At 40.4% G+C, this 17,201-nt stretch overlaps 2 protein-coding genes across 3 annotated transcripts; both read left to right on the top strand.

Annotated features, from left to right (window-relative positions):
* The first annotated feature begins 1,236 nt into the window (after positions 1–1,236).
* LOC123155011 (AP2-like ethylene-responsive transcription factor PLT2) lies at positions 1,237–4,132 on the top strand. 2 transcript variants are annotated; one of them, XM_044573591.1, is made up of 8 exons: positions 1,237–1,627; positions 1,731–1,813; positions 2,447–2,455; positions 2,540–2,634; positions 2,722–2,795; positions 2,872–2,922; positions 3,064–3,191; positions 3,312–4,132. In XM_044573591.1, the coding sequence occupies exons 1-8, from the start codon at positions 1,365–1,367 to the stop codon at positions 3,815–3,817; spliced, it is 1,209 nt and encodes a 402-aa protein (XP_044429526.1). In that variant the 5' UTR covers positions 1,237–1,364; the 3' UTR covers positions 3,818–4,132. The 2 variants fall into 2 exon arrangements, with proteins under 2 accessions (XP_044429526.1, XP_044429527.1); XM_044573592.1 differs by having other exon boundaries at positions 1,239–1,627; positions 3,109–3,191.
* Positions 4,133–13,977: 9,845 nt separating this feature from the next.
* On the top strand, positions 13,978–16,871 carry LOC123155012 (AP2-like ethylene-responsive transcription factor PLT2). Its single transcript, XM_044573593.1, has 8 exons — positions 13,978–14,366; positions 14,470–14,552; positions 15,186–15,194; positions 15,279–15,373; positions 15,461–15,534; positions 15,611–15,661; positions 15,848–15,930; positions 16,051–16,871. The coding sequence occupies exons 1-8, from the start codon at positions 14,104–14,106 to the stop codon at positions 16,554–16,556; spliced, it is 1,164 nt and encodes a 387-aa protein (XP_044429528.1). The 5' UTR covers positions 13,978–14,103; the 3' UTR covers positions 16,557–16,871.
* Positions 16,872–17,201: the final 330 nt, after the last annotated feature.

Here is a 17,201-nt window from a genome sequence, read left to right on the forward strand (position 1 = left end):
TGCACTCTTTGCAAAGCAATCTAGAATCAGCATTGTAGATATTACAGGACAAAAGCTTTCCTAGACTACCGGTTGTAAGGATTTTGCTAATCATGAAAAATAAAAATAAAATAATAGAGAAGACCTGTCATCACACAGCCACACTCCCATTTGTAAATCATATAGTTCAGGATGCAAGTATATAACTGATCAAACCTTTGAAGTGATCAACAAAGATTCTGCAAATCCAGCAATCGTCATTTGTTTCTTGGAGCCAAGAGTTTTAGCCACCACTAACAACAACTACCTTCATGACCAGTACTTGAAAACTTTTTCTTGCCAATTCACTATAATGAGTGTATCTCTCAGTCAGACAGGCAACCAAAAAAAGCAGTCATGTTTATAGTAACTAAAATTTTACTTGTAGTAACTGAATCCCATAATAGTTTTTCTTTAAGAACTAAAAACTTACTTGTATATTAGTGGAACATGTAACCAAAATTTGGTCAGACAGGCACCACATCGACCTTCTCTTTTCATTAACTTAGCATTTACTTGTATAGTAAGTAAATCCCATAACAGTTTTGTTTTAGCAACCGTAGTCTACATATTTTTGTTTCTTTTATACTTCAATTGCTATGTCTAAAATGAAATAAACGTGGGAGGACCATGAATCCACGACCAACAACTAAATTCTAATGCGTATCTGTATATTAGACTATTTCAATTCATAGCATCAGATGTTTCAGCACCGAATAAAATATAGTGACGCACCATGAATGTTCTAGGCCACGGTGTGCAACAACTGAACAACATGCTCGCTGTTTTCCGTGACGGAGCTGGAGTGGTGGCCAGCCGACTACCCCTAAAAACACGTGACCGAATTTGCAGCAGGAATCACGTTGTGTCCTGCCGGTGGCGCTCCGCATCCGGGAGCAGGAGGTGAGGTGGAGGGGGGAGGCAGACGGTGGGGTGCTCACTCGGCTAGACCACGTCGGCCGACATCGTAGTGGAGCAGATCCTGTTCCTACCAATCGCGCGGCGGTTGTCTGGGCGCAAATCATCGGATGGCAGCAGACATGGAAGGCACAAGAAGGAGACCCTCCCTCGTGATATGGTTTATATCTCCAAAAATTATATTAACATTTATATATCTACTAAATGTGTATTCCTCGTTGCAATGCATTGGCTTCGTAAACATGCGCTAATGAGAAGCCGGATGATTATTTAGCCTAGACTAGAGGCAGCGAAGCGAATCGGGCGGAAACACAACGACGCAGTCACGCACCGGCTCTTTCCTCCACCCCTCGTAGGGCTAGCTAGGGTTTCTCCGCCCAAATCGTGTAATAATAACCCACTTGAAGATTCGCGCGAACGCTGCGGCGATGGCCACCACCGTCCAGCCCCACTCCCCGGACCCAACAGCCATCACCACCACCCCTGCCCCACCCCCTCCCCCTTCTCCACCTCGCCAGGAGAACCCGACCGCCGCGGGGGAAGGCGTAGAGATCGCGGCGCTCGATGAGCAGCCTGCCGCCGTCGCCGTCGCCGACAAGGGGAAGACGGCCCCCGGCGGCGGGAAGCTGGTGGCGGAGGCCATGCGCAAGTGCGCGGCGCCCCGGTCGTCGCGCTACCACGGCGTGACGAGGTGGGCAAGCTAGGCAGGACGTTGTTACTGTTCATTGGTAGGGCTGGCTGTCCCTGTGTGTTGTTGACTCGATTGTTTGTGTTCGTGTGTATGCTGGGGACAGGCTCAAGTGGAGCGGCAAGTACGAGGCACACCTCTGGGACAACACCAGCCAGGTTGAGGGGCGCAAGCGCAAGGGCAAGCATGGTGCGTAGTTTTGCTGTCCACACTCTAGCCTGCTCATTCAATGATTTTCAGAGCCCAACGAAACTATCTATGGTTTAACTTGGAAATGCTGAGAGGGCACTGATCAGTTATCACTTGCACTTGAATGGAAACACTGGGATAGTTGCAGGATGCACATACTGTGTCTTCTAATTTACAAATCATAATATGTGGCACCATAGTTCGAGTTACTAAAAGCGGACTAGGTCGTAATGCTAATATAGGATGATTGCTGCTCTGGATTAATGAATGTTTGTATGGGAATACAGGAACAACATCTCTGTTAGATCAGTAAATTGTTTATTGATATTCCTTCTTACTATGACACCTTGAAACCCTTGGTTGATGTAGGATGATAAATTTTGTGCAAGCGCAATAGAGTACACCTTTTTTCTTTCATAATAATAAGAGGAGAAGGGTATTATCAAATGTCTCTATTAAGTGTTTCTCTTCTTTCTGTAGGGATTAGGCATTTGAGAATCCTAGTGCTTTTTGTTATACAATGCAACATTTAATTGTGCACTTAGTATCTTCACTCTCCCTAACTGATTATTTTTCTTTGGATGTTCTGCATGGGATCGGTTTCTACCTTTGGCTGCCATTGTGCTTCTTCAGTGTACTTGGGTAACTTATACTGTCTGCCATCATAGAGTGAGTTTTGATTGAACTTAAAAACAGCTCAATTTAATCTTCATTTTGGCATTACAGGAAGCTATGTTACTGAAGAGAATGCTGCAAGGGCACATGACCTTGCAGCCCTGAAATATTGGGGCATAACTCAACCCACCAAACTAAACTTCAATGTATGAAGTGTTTGTTGTTTTGTGTATTTTGAGGAACTGGCATCTTGTTATACAGGAAAATGGAATTAACTTCTAATTGTTCTCTAGATTTCTGATTATGCAAAAGAAATTGAGATCATGAAGAGCATGAATCAAGATGAATTTGTGGCCTACATAAGGAGGTCTGTTATATAGTTGAATATTGCAGGTTTAAAACCTATGTGCTAGTTTTTCAAACTGTTCTTATGATTATTTCAGGCAGAGTAGTTGTTTCTCAAGAGGAACATCGTCATACAGGGGTGTAACAAGGTGCTATTCTATACTTCAGGAATATATATAAAGAATTATCTAGTCTGGTGAAATAAATTTGTAGGATTTTGATCCATCTTGTTTCCTTTTGCAACTGAAAATTTTCTGCTGTATTAAAACTTAAGAATTCTTCATGTTCAGTTCTACAGCAAATTTTAACTTTATCCACTCACTTGGACTAAACAGACGAAAGGATGGTAAATGGCAAGCACGTATTGGTAGGATTGGTGAGAGTAGAGACACTAAAGACATCTATCTTGGGACCTTTGGTGAGTACTGATTTTAGTAACTGATGGCATTAACCTTGTGTTGAAAACTATTTTGAGTGAGAGAATCACTGTGAGTTGAAACTTATTGTGAATGAATAAGGAATTGTGCTTGGTTGGCAGAAACTGAAGTGGAGGCAGCTGAAGCGTATGACCTAGCAGCAATTCAGCTCCGTGGTGTTCATGCTGTGACCAACTTTGATATCAGCAACTACTCCGAAGAAGGTTTGAAGAAACTAGAAGGCTCATCCGAGGTAGTGAACCTGGAGGACCAATCAGAAGTCACTAAGTTAGCTGTGACCAACTTGGATATTAGCCAACACTGCGAAGATGGTTTGAAGAAACTAGATGGCGCATCCCAGATAGTGAACCTGGAGGACCAATCAGAAGTCACCAAGTTATCTGTGACCAACTTTGATATTAGCAACTGCTGTGAAGATGGTTTGAAGAAACTAGATGGCGCATCCCAGATAGTGAACCTGGAGGACCAATCAGAAGTCACCAAGTTATCTGTGACTAACTTTGATATTAGCAACTGCTGTGAAGATGGTTTGAAGAAACTAGAAGGCTCATCCGAGGTAGCGAACCTGGAGGACCAATCAGAAGTCACAAAGTTAGCTGGACAATAGATATTAGAATAGCAACATGTAAATTATTTATTTCTTCCTTTTTATCTTTTCTCTGATCGTCAGTCTCTCCACCTTTCTCTTTTCTTGATTGATGATGAGAGTGTCTTTTCTTCGTCCACCTTTCCTGAAACTTTTTTTTCCCCAAGGAATTTCCCTTCGCTGGTTGCCAACTCTATTATTTACCAGCTCCAGAGTAGGATCGTGTGATGCTGTACTCTGTATTCTCATGTACACTGATTACAAACCATTGATAGTATTTGTAGACATTACAACACAAAGGAAGTTCATTCTTCTATTTTTGTATATTTGTTTTTATCCTCCTAACTCCAGTTTTGAATGCTGGTTTGTTCCACTGTCCTCATGAACAGAATACTCTGATATAGTGCATGATAGAAAAATTCACTCTTTGCGCTTCAAATGGGACAACAGACGGTGGTTCTGAATAACAGGACAGGTTTGATGTTGCTCCCAGATTTACGAATATTCGATTACATGAGCAAGAATCTGTCCTAGAAACAATTCACCATTTACAACAATCTATTTCATGCAGGAACATTAGATGCTACACATCGTTGTTTAATCTTCTGAGAACGAAGTTGACACAATTCACCATTTACAACAATCTATTTCATACAAGAACATTAGATGCTACACATCGTTGTTAAGAATCCATTTAATCTTCAGAGAACGAAGTTGACACGGGTTGCATATGACGACTGCGGACTAATACCCTTGTGGTTTCTCTTCACTCATCGCACTATATATATATAGGACAGGCCGTTAGGACGGCCGTTTGGGACACCTGGGTGCCCAGGCTCCTTGCCTTTTCACCACTCGGTTGCATTTAGATGTGTGCTATTGCAATGGGTATGGGACACCTGGGTGCCCAGGCTCCTTGCCTTTCCACCACTCGGTTGCATTTAGATGTGTGCTATTGCAATGGGTATGTGTAGTGTATTAATGCATTAGTCGCTAATTGGATACCATAAATAAGGCTCATGCGCATCATGCATGGGAACAATTCTGTAGTAGAAAAAAGGAAAGAGAATAACCTGCATGGCAATGTTGCATATTTGGAGTCACTAATAGAAATAGGAGAGAGAGAGAGAGAAATCAGCAATAAATGCCTCTTGATTTGTATACATTCATGTTCTTAGGTATATGGAGATATTTTTTCATGCGTGTATTAATAGGAGGTATATGGGACGTATTTTTTCCAGTATAATCTAATTTAAACAAATGGTAGTAATGTGTTCAAGGAGAATAATTCATAGCTCACATATTAGACCAAATATCTCAAGCATATTCATAAATTTCACTTACCCACAGTTGTATTGTGGCTGAAACATTTTCCTGCTTTTATTACCTGATAGCTATTAGAAAACTATGGTACAAAAATGCAATGTGTTCTTTTTCACTTTAGAAAAGCACTCCAAGGAATCGAACCCCAAAAATATTTTTTAAATATTGTGGGTATGTCATATCCAATGCATTTTACATTATAAGAGTTAATAAGTGTGACATACCCATGGACCATATTCCAGAAAATATATACCCATTATATGTGACATACCTAGCAATAATATACCGCAAAAGAATAAACAGTTGCCATATTTAAAATATATAAAGATTGACATAACCAACAAACTAGCAAAACTATCGACATGCCTAGAAATTACTAAACAACACACAGAATAAAAAAATGATATACACATCAGTTCTTTATACATAGTGGAGAGTATGTGATACGTACGATACATATATCATACAAAAACATAGCTATCTAGTAATTAGGATATAACGTCCATTTTTTGTAGGGATAGAATATAATGTCCATATGGAAACTTGCACTCAATGTAAAGAAGGTATCATATACCCACAGATGTTTGAGACTTTTAAGAAAATTATAAGGTATCATGTACCCACGGTATGAGACCATACGTATGTGGGTAATGTTTTTTTCATCGAGCCCAACCTATTCATGTATCTCCATCAGTTTTTTATACATAGTGGAGAGTATGTGATACCTACGATAAATATATCATACAAAAAATGCCTATACAATAACTAACATACAATGTCCATTTTTGTGTCGGGATAGAATATAACGTCCATATGGAAACTTGACCCAATGCAGAATATAAATCAAGAGGCATTTATTGCTGATTTCTCTCTCTCTCTCCATATGGACGTTATACAATGTTCGCACCCAGGACATTATACGTGCATATATGATACCTTCGAACTTAATATGCACCATATGGAAACTTGACCCAATGTAGAATATAACGTTCGAAGGTATCATATATGCACGTATAATGTCCTGGATGCGAACCTACATATGAAGTGGAACGAATGTTCCATACTCACAAATATTTCTTGGGTATATCGATTTTGGCTATGTAATTTTGGAGTATGTCACACTTTAATTATAATCTTGGCGCATATAATTTTGGGGAGAAATATTTCTTAGTATATCATTTCTCTTTATCGTACCTTGGGTATATCATTTTTGGGATGTATATTTCTTTGGTATATAATTTCCATCTACCGTACCTTGGGTATATCAAGCATGTCGTCTCTATTAATGTATATATTTTATTTTGGAAAGATTCAAAGGACGATCATAGTGGGAGTAACTTAGCTGTAACATAGCGCATTTCAAGATAAATTTGCTTATGTGGTGTGTATTTAATAAAGAGAGATGTGTTTAGAGTAACTTAGCTAGTAACATAGTGTGACATAGCGCTCCCCAAGCGGAGATGAGTCTACAAACTAAATAATGAAACCATCTATGACACTACTACTATGTTACTTTGTAGTATGAAGGTAGTAACTTAGACTAGTGTCATATGCATGACACTAGTATAAGTTTCTCTCCACTATGACCAACCTTACTATAAAAAGTTTTCTGCATGCTAATTATTACTACTAGCCACTAGAGCCTTACTATAGAGCATTTCCTATTTGCTAATTACTACAGTCACTAGAGCATAGTAATTGCTTTACTATAGAGGGTTTATGGTGTTACACCTTCCTTCTTGCCAATTTATACTTACGCCAGGGCCTCAGTAATAGCATTACTATTTGGTATAAATCAATTATTTTAGCAACTAAAATAAAACCAAGATGTAAATGAAAGAAATGTAAAATTAGAAAGACCCAATCACAGCATAACTAGCTACGACCTAAGTACCCATAAAAATATTTTTGGATTAATACTAACCTTTTTTGGTATAATTACTTTCACACAAAATAAGTCTCATAATATAAATCATTTCATTATCATGTACCCTACACTAATTACGTGACTTCGTTCCAATGTTGCATCCATTGCAAACTTCTAGGATCCATTATCGTGTTCCCATAACTCATTACGGTGCAATTTGTAGGTGCGAAGTCGAGATCCATTACTATATTCCGTTACAGAGTTCCCATTCGGTGAAAGTGGTGGGCATGTTTCATCTAATTAACGGATGACTAGTTGAGTCGATTGGGGCAAGCAACCAGAGCGCATGCTAATTATAATGCGCTCAGGCTTATATATATATATATATATATATATATATATATATATATATATATATATATATATATAGGGTTACTATATATTCCGTTACCCTACTTGAACGGACACGGTTTGCAGGTTGGACTGACGCGGTTTTCTACTTGAACTTATCTTCCAGCGTGTACGACGGCGGAAACAGGGGATGCAACATGGAGCTTCTGGGCGTTCTCTGGCGCGGTGCTGCGGGCCATTTATTGTCAGAGGAGACATGTAAGGGGTTCCGTACGTGCGCACACTCACTTGGTTGTGTTTTGCGATCTGGAGTCACCGGAAGTGACGGCGTGGGCATTTGGCGGCGGACGTGTTTTGGGCGTTGGTGTTTATCTCATGTTCGTATGCCTCAATTTTATGTCCGGTTTGTTGTTTTGGATGTGAGAATGATCTGTGGGTGAGAGTTTTTTGAGATTATTTGACTGTAATTTCTGATTAGAAGTTTTGGTGTTCTTGGTGGTTGGCCATCGCCGCCATGGAAATGTGTTCTTCTTTTTCTGATGTTTTATTTTTGAATTGGCGTTGCAGGAAGATAGTTGAGGATTGTCTGATTAGATTTTTGTTGTCAACTTTGCTTCTTGAGTTGTTTCTACCCCGGATTCCCATGTGATTTGGTCGTTGGCGGAGGTGGTGTTTGGTGGCTGACTGTAGCCTACGATTTCTTGTAATCTGGTCAAATTGTGTAATTAAGTTGCATGTTTTTCAGTGTTGTTTTGAATTGCTGCCGTATGTGTAGTTGGACTGCTCCGTGTCAAAGCTTGTATTACTGTGCATTGACATCGGAGCAAGTATTTTGTACTGGCTACCTACCCATATCTCTGCACTTTGAATATAAAGCCCGAGCGCTCTGTCACTTTCGTTCCACCAGCTGCAACCAAAAGAAAAGCTAGATGGATCCTGAGCTGGGAGAGGTCACAGAGGAGGAGGGGGAAGCCGTCGATGTGAGGGCTGTAGCAGCGGAGCAGAGGAGGAGGAGGAGGCGCAGGCGCAGGCAGATGGCACGACGTGCTGCCGAGGAGGAAGTGGATGCAGAGTTCAACAGACGCCTTGCGCGCAAGGTTATGGATACTTGCAACTCCAATGAACTGGAGCTTGTTTTCCCAGATGGCAGGGGAAGGAACCATGTTCAGATAATTTGACACATGCTCCTTTACTCCAACTTCCTGATTTTAATAAGACTTTTGAGCTTGAATGTGATGCTAGTGGAATTGGATTAGGAGGTGTGTTATTACAAGATGGCAAACTTGTTGCATACTTTTCTGAAAAATTGAGTGGGCCTAGTCTGAACTATTCTACTTATGATAAAGAATTATATGCTCTTGTTTGGACCTTAGAAACATGGCAACATTATTTATGGCCCAAAGAATTTGTTATACATTCTGATCATGAATCTTTGAAACACATTAAAAGTCAAGCAAAACTGAACCGTAGACATGCTAAGTGGGTTGAATTCATTGAGACTTTCCCTTATGTCATTAAACACAAGAAGGGTAAAGAAAATGTTATTGTTGATGCTTTGTCTCGTTGTTATACTATGCTTTCACAACTTGACTTTAGAATATTTTGTTTGGAGACCATCAAAGATCAATATGTGCATGATGCTGAATTTAAAGATGTATTGCAGAATTGTAAGGAAGGGAGAACTTGGAACAAGTTCGTTCTTAACGATGGATTTGTGTTTCGTGCTAACAAGCTATGCATTCCAGCTAGCTCTGTTTGTCTTTTGTTGTTGCAGGAGGCGCATGGAGGAGGATTAATGGGACACTTTGGCGTCAAGAAGACGGAGGATATACTTGCTACACATTTCTTTTGGCCAAAGATGAGACGGGATGTTGAGCGTTTTGTTGCTCGCTGCACTACATGTCAAAAAGCTAAGTCACGACTCAATCCTCATGGTTTATATATGCCTTTGCCTGTACCTAGTGTTCCTTGGGAGGATATATCTATGGACTTTGTTTTAGGTTTACCTCGAATAAAGAAGGGGAGGGATAGCATTTTTGTTGTCGTGGATAGGTTCTCGAAAATGGCACACTTTATACCATGTCATAAAAGCGATGATGCTGTTAATGTTGTTGATTTGTTCTTTCGTGAAATTATTCGCTTACATGATGTGCCAAATACTATTGTTTCAGATCGTGATACTAAATTTTTAGCCACTTTTGGAGATGTTTATGGGTTAAGTTGGGGACTAAACTGTTTTTTAGTACTACTTGTCACCCCCAAACTGATGGACAAACTGAAGTAGTCAATAGAACATTGTCTACTATGCTTAGGGATGTTTTGAAGAATAACAAGAAAATATGGGAAGAATGCTTGCCTCATATTGAATTTGCTTATAATCGTTCATTGCATTCTACTACTAAGATGTGCCCTTTTGAAATTGTGTATGGTTTCCTACCTCGTGCACCTATTGATTTGTTGCCTCTTCCATCTTGGGAGAAGGTTAATTTTGATGCTAAAGAACGTGCTGAATTGATTTTAAAAATGCATGAGTTAACTAAGGAAAACATTGAGCGTATGAATGCTAAATATAAACTTGCTGGAGATAAGAGTAGAAAACATGTTGTGTTTGCACCTGGAGATCTTCTTTGGTTACATTTGCGTAAGGATAGATTTCCTAATTTGCGCAAATCAAAGCTAATGCCACGTGCTGATGGTCCTTTTAAGGTGTTAGAGAAAATAAATGATAATGCATATAAACTTGAGCTGCCTGCAGATTTTGGGGTTAGTCCCACTTTTAACATTGCAGATTTGAAGCCTTATTTGGGTGAGGACGATGAACTTTCGTCGAGGACGACTTCATTTCAAGAAGGGGAGGATGATGAGGACATCAATACCATTGTTACACCCACAGCCCCTGCTGCTATACATACTGGACCAATTACTAGAGCTCGCGCACGCCAATTGAATTATCAGGTACTTTCGTTTCTTGGTAACGATTCTAATGTTCATGAGAATATGATGCTGCCTAAATTGGATACATTTGTTTTGCTTACAAATGAAGGGCCTAGCTTGGACAAGAAAGATGAACCTTGGAGCAAGTTCAAGCATGGAGATGATGGCATGCGCAAGGGGATCAAGAACGGAGTTATAAGTGATGATTTCAGGACTTTGAAGCCACCATAAGGAGTGCATGAAGCCTTGGACGAAATATACAAGATGCCACTTCATAAATTTTGTCTAGAGGCTATTTTAGGTGCGGCGTCACCTTATTATTGGGCCAGGCCCATGTATTTTCGAAATACTTAAGTATAGGCTGTTTTTAGAGTCCGTATGTGTGGGGAAACAAGATTTAGGGTTGGTTTCAGACCCCTCCTCCAAGGGCCACGAAACCCCCCCTCTTCCTCCGTATATACAACCCTTAGGGCATCGTTTAGACTTTGGGTTTTGTTTAGATTAAAAGTTCGTCATAGCTGCAACTTCGCGTACTTCGTTTGTGTCCAGCGACCAGACCAAGACGTCACAGAACCCCACCTTGATCAATAAAGCTTTCATCTTATATTCGCAATATCTAGATTGCAATCTCAGTTTCTTGCTTGTTCTTCGTTTGCTCGCAGGAAATAGGCCCTCGTGGTCAGGTCGATCGTGCTCCGGCGTGGTCAATAACCCCTTGAAGTTGGTTTAGCGATTGCTAAGGCGCGACGTCCTCGCACGTTCGTAGTCGGATCGTCAAAGTCGACTTCCTCTAAAACGATAGCCACCATCTCATCGAAAGATGGGACACCTTTGCCTCTATCACAATATTTCACCCTGAATGAATCTCCTTTACTTTCTCTCTTAAGCATAGCCCGCACTGCAGCAGCAACTACTGCGGTAGCAAAGCAGTCCGCGGAACTACAATTTCCTCGTCTCCAACGGTGTTGAGCGTCAACCATCTTGCCGTTGGCTCATTGTCCTTGATCACAAGAATGTTTCCATTGTTCACAGTGATGACCTCCTTCAATCTACATCACCATAACAACATATTAAGCATCCGAGCAACTAAGATTAACTGCACTTGATACTTATGGTACTAAAGGTGCAAAATTAGCATGTTTGGCCATGTGCACAGCAAATTCTGTGAAAATCAATCCTACAAGTATTTGAAATAAAATCTGCAAATTTGTGAGATATTAATAAATTTTTGTGATTGTGGGCATCCCCGTGCAGATTGTAGAGTACTTACAACATATTAAGCTTATGAGTAACTGAGATTAAATGTACTTGATAGTAGACAATGATGCTACCATCACCGATTGTAACTGTTGTCTGCTACTTCTGAGGCCTAATTAAAAAAATCAGAAGGATGCTTGTGCGTGCTCTGGTTGTGCCAAGTGCCTACTAACCCATACAGAACACAAGCCATTTAAAATAGATAGACTTATTCCCTTTACCATTACAATTCATCTGCAATTATTAATTAGTATTTTGAAAGATGTATCATAAAAGGGCACGCATACAGATCAGTATCTAAGTAGTAGTAGTAGTTAGTAGTTAATGCTAGGCAATGACAATCTGTGTACCATGTAAGTCTGCATAATATAATCTGACAAAAGAAAAGGACCACAGAATAGAATACCAACAATCTTATCCAACATATAATTAATAATCTTGTTTCTCCTTTCTGTAACATAGGGAGCTTAGAAATAATAAGTTTACACAATCGAGATCTTCGCATTGGGTGACACAAGATATTGAAATTCTCTTAGTGCACAGATTCAGCAAAGTAAGGAGAGTGCATGGATATGTCTAGCAGATGCAGTTGGCACTGTAGACTGAAAGTGCAATATTGACACCATGACTTCAAATCGATAGTCATTTCTGTCAATCACATTATGGCCAAAAGCGTTTATCTAGACAATGGAATAAGTTCATGTTTCATATGCACTTCAATATAGAATTACATAATGCGACTTCAAATCAGTAGTCATTTCTGTTAATCACATTATGGCCAAAAGCATTTATTTAGACAACGGAATAAGTTCATGTTTCATATGCACTTCAATATAGAATTACATAATGCCTACAAGCCTGTATAACATAGCAACACATATTCTCATGTGAAGATTGCCTCTATTATTGATGATATTCATGTGACAATCTTCTGAGACCACCAAGATTCATTTTAGAAAGCGAGAAACATGATATTTCGCAAGCAAGAAACTTGATTATATCACTGAACATTCTATATCCACGAGAAATTCACATAGAGCATTCTATGATGGACATGAACCACATTGTGAGGCCTCAAAATACCAACAATAGCATAAGATAGCAGATATATGTGTCCACATGTTTTCAGCATCCTTCAAAATTTAATAGGCTCAGTTACTATTTAGCGCGCATCAATGACAAACAAGATCAGCACCTAAGCCATGCTCAATTGCACTCTTTGCAAAGCAATCTAGAATCAGCATTGTAGATATTACAGGACAAAAGCTTTCCTAGACTACCGGTTGTAAGGATTTTGCTAATCATGAAAAATAAAAATAAAATAATAGAGAAGACCTGTCATCACACAGCCACACTCCCATTTGTAAATCATATAGTTCAGGATGCAAGTATATAACTGATCAAACCTTTGAAGTGATCAACAAAGATTCTGCAAATCCAGCAATCGTCATTTGTTTCTTGGAGCCAAGAGTTTTAGCCACCACTAACAACAACTACCTTCATGACCAGTACTTGAAAACTTTTTCTTGCCAATTCACTATAATGAGTGTATCTCTCAGTCAGACAGGCAACCAAAAAAGCAGTCATGTTTATAGTAACTAAAATTTTACTTGTAGTAACTGAATCCCATAATAGTTTTTCTTTAAGAACTAAAAACTTACTTGTATATTAGTGGAACATGTAACCAAAAATTTGGTCAGACAGGCACCACATCGACCTTCTCTTTTCATTAACTTAGCATTTACTTGTATAGTAAGTAAATCCCATAACAGTTTTGTTTTAGCAACCGTAGTCTACATATTTTTGTTTCTTTTATACTTCAATTGCTATGTCTAAAATGAAATAAACGTGGGAGGACCATGAATCCACGACCAACAACTAAATTCTAATGCGTATCTGTATATTAGACTATTTCAATTCATAGCATCAGATGTTTCAGCACCGAATAAAATATAGTGACGCACCATGAATGTTCTAGGCCACGGTGTGCAACAACTGAACAACATGCTCGCTGTTTTCCGTGACGGAGCTGGAGTGGTGGCCAGCCGACTACCCCTAAAAACACGTGACCGAATTTGCAGCAGGAATCACGTTGTGTCCTGCCGGTGGCGCTCCGCATCCGGGAGCAGGAGGTGAGGTGGAGGGGGGAGGCAGACGGTGGGGTGCTCACTCGGCTAGACCACGTCGGCCGACATCGTAGTGGAGCAGATCCTGTTCCTACCAATCGCGCGGCGGTTGTCTGGGCGCAAATCATCGGATGGCAGCAGACATGGAAGGCACAAGAAGGAGACCCTCCCTCGTGATATGGTTTATATCTCCAAAAATTATATTAACATTTATATATCTACTAAATGTGTATTCCTCGTTGCAATGCATTGGCTTCGTAAACATGCGCTAATGAGAAGCCGGATGATTATTTAGCCTAGACTAGAGGCAGCGAAGCGAATCGGGCGGAAACACAACGACGCAGTCACGCACCGGCTCTTTCCTCCACCCCTCGTAGGGCTAGCTAGGGTTTCTCCGCCCAAATCGTGTAATAATAACCCACTTGAAGATTCGCGCGAACGCTGCGGCGATGGCCACCACCGTCCAGCCCCACTCCCCGGACCCAACAGCCATCACCACCACCCCTGCCCCACCCCCTCCCCCTTCTCCACCTCGCCAGGAGAACCCGACCGCCGCGGGGGAAGGCGTAGAGATCGCGGCGCTCGATGAGCAGCCTGCCGCCGTCGCCGTCGCCGACAAGGGGAAGACGGCCCCCGGCGGCGGGAAGCTGGTGGCGGAGGCCATGCGCAAGTGCGCGGCGCCCCGGTCGTCGCGCTACCACGGCGTGACGAGGTGGGCAAGCTAGGCAGGACGTTGTTACTGTTCATTGGTAGGGCTGGCTGTCCCTGTGTGTTGTTGACTCGATTGTTTGTGTTCGTGTGTATGCTGGGGACAGGCTCAAGTGGAGCGGCAAGTACGAGGCACACCTCTGGGACAACACCAGCCAGGTTGAGGGGCGCAAGCGCAAGGGCAAGCATGGTGCGTAGTTTTGCTGTCCACACTCTAGCCTGCTCATTCAATGATTTTCAGAGCCCAACGAAACTATCTATGGTTTAACTTGGAAATGCTGAGAGGGCACTGATCAGTTATCACTTGCACTTGAATGGAAACACTGGGATAGTTGCAGGATGCACATACTGTGTCTTCTAATTTACAAATCATAATATGTGGCACCATAGTTCGAGTTACTAAAAGCGGACTAGGTCGTAATGCTAATATAGGATGATTGCTGCTCTGGATTAATGAATGTTTGTATGGGAATACAGGAACAACATCTCTGTTAGATCAGTAAATTGTTTATTGATATTCCTTCTTACTATGACACCTTGAAACCCTTGGTTGATGTAGGATGATAAATTTTGTGCAAGCGCAATAGAGTACACCTTTTTTCTTTCATAATAATAAGAGGAGAAGGGTATTATCAAATGTCTCTATTAAGTGTTTCTCTTCTTTCTGTAGGGATTAGGCATTTGAGAATCCTAGTGCTTTTTGTTATACAATGCAACATTTAATTGTGCACTTAGTATCTTCACTCTCCCTAACTGATTATTTTTCTTTGGATGTTCTGCATGGGATCGGTTTCTACCTTTGGCTGCCATTGTGCTTCTTCAGTGTACTTGGGTAACTTATACTGTCTGCCATCATAGAGTGAGTTTTGATTGAACTTAAAAACAGCTCAATTTAATCTTCATTTTGGCATTACAGGAAGCTATGTTACTGAAGAGAATGCTGCAAGGGCACATGACCTTGCAGCCCTGAAATATTGGGGCATAACTCAACCCACCAAACTAAACTTCAATGTATGAAGTGTTTGTTGTTTTGTGTATTTTGAGGAACTGGCATCTTGTTATACAGGAAAATGGAATTAACTTCTAATTGTTCTCTAGATTTCTGATTATGCAAAAGAAATTGAGATCATGAAGAGCATGAATCAAGATGAATTTGTGGCCTACATAAGGAGGTCTGTTATATAGTTGAATATTGCAGGTTTAAAACCTATGTGCTAGTTTTTCAAACTGTTCTTATGATTATTTCAGGCAGAGTAGTTGTTTCTCAAGAGGAACATCGTCATACAGGGGTGTAACAAGGTGCTATTCTATACTTCAGGAATATATATAAAGAATTATCTAGTCTGGTGAAATAAATTTGTAGGATTTTGATCCATCTTGTTTCCTTTTGCAACTGAAAATTTTCTGCTGTATTAAAACTTAAGAATTCTTCATGTTCAGTTCTACAGCAAATTTTAACTTTATCCACTCACTTGGACTAAACAGACGAAAGGATGGTAAATGGCAAGCACGTATTGGTAGGATTGGTGAGAGTAGAGACACTAAAGACATCTATCTTGGGACCTTTGGTGAGTACTGATTTTAGTAACTGATGGCATTAACCTTGTGTTGAAAACTATTTTGAGTGAGAGAATCACTGTGAGTTGAAACTTATTGTGAATGAATAAGGAATTGTGCTTGGTTGGCAGAAACTGAAGTGGAGGCAGCTGAAGCGTATGACCTAGCAGCAATTCAGCTCCGTGGTGTTCATGCTGTGACCAACTTTGATATCAGCAACTACTCCGAAGAAGGTTTGAAGAAACTAGAAGGCTCATCCGAGGTAGTGAACCTGGAGGACCAATCAGAAGTCACTAAGTTAGCTGTGACCAACTTGGATATTAGCCAACACTGCGAAGATGGTTTGAAGAAACTAGATGGCGCATCCCAGATAGTGAACCTGGAGGACCAATCAGAAGTCACCAAGTTATCTGTGACCAACTTTGATATTAGCAACTGCTGTGAAGATGGTTTGAAGAAACTAGATGGCGCATCCCAGATAGTGAACCTGGAGGACCAATCAGAAGTCACCAAGTTATCTGTGACTAACTTTGATATTAGCAACTGCTGTGAAGATGGTTTGAAGAAACTAGAAGGCTCATCCGAGGTAGCGAACCTGGAGGACCAATCAGAAGTCACAAAGTTAGCTGGACAATAGATATTAGAATAGCAACATGTAAATTATTTATTTCTTCCTTTTTATCTTTTCTCTGATCGTCAGTCTCTCCACCTTTCTCTTTTCTTGATTGATGATGAGAGTGTCTTTTCTTCGTCCACCTTTCCTGAAACTTTTTTTTCCCCAAGGAATTTCCCTTCGCTGGTTGCCAACTCTATTATTTACCAGCTCCAGAGTAGGATCGTGTGATGCTGTACTCTGTATTCTCATGTACACTGATTACAAACCATTGATAGTATTTGTAGACATTACAACACAAAGGAAGTTCATTCTTCTATTTTTGTATATTTGTTTTTATCCTCCTAACTCCAGTTTTGAATGCTGGTTTGTTCCACTGTCCTCATGAACAGAATACTCTGATATAGTGCATGATAGAAAAATTCACTCTTTGCGCTTCAAATGGGACAACAGACGGTGGTTCTGAATAACAGGACAGGTTTGATGTTGCTCCCAGATTTACGAATATTCGATTACATGAGCAAGAATCTGTCCTAGAAACAATTCACCATTTACAACAATCTATTTCATGCAGGAACATTAGATGCTACACATCGTTGTTTAATCTTCTGAGAACGAAGTTGACACAATTCACCATTTACAACAATCTATTTCATACAAGAACATTAG

This window comes from Triticum aestivum, chromosome 7A (assembly GCF_018294505.1).
Source record: "Triticum aestivum cultivar Chinese Spring chromosome 7A, IWGSC CS RefSeq v2.1, whole genome shotgun sequence".
In the NCBI taxonomy this organism is placed as follows: domain Eukaryota; kingdom Viridiplantae; phylum Streptophyta; class Magnoliopsida; order Poales; family Poaceae; genus Triticum; species Triticum aestivum.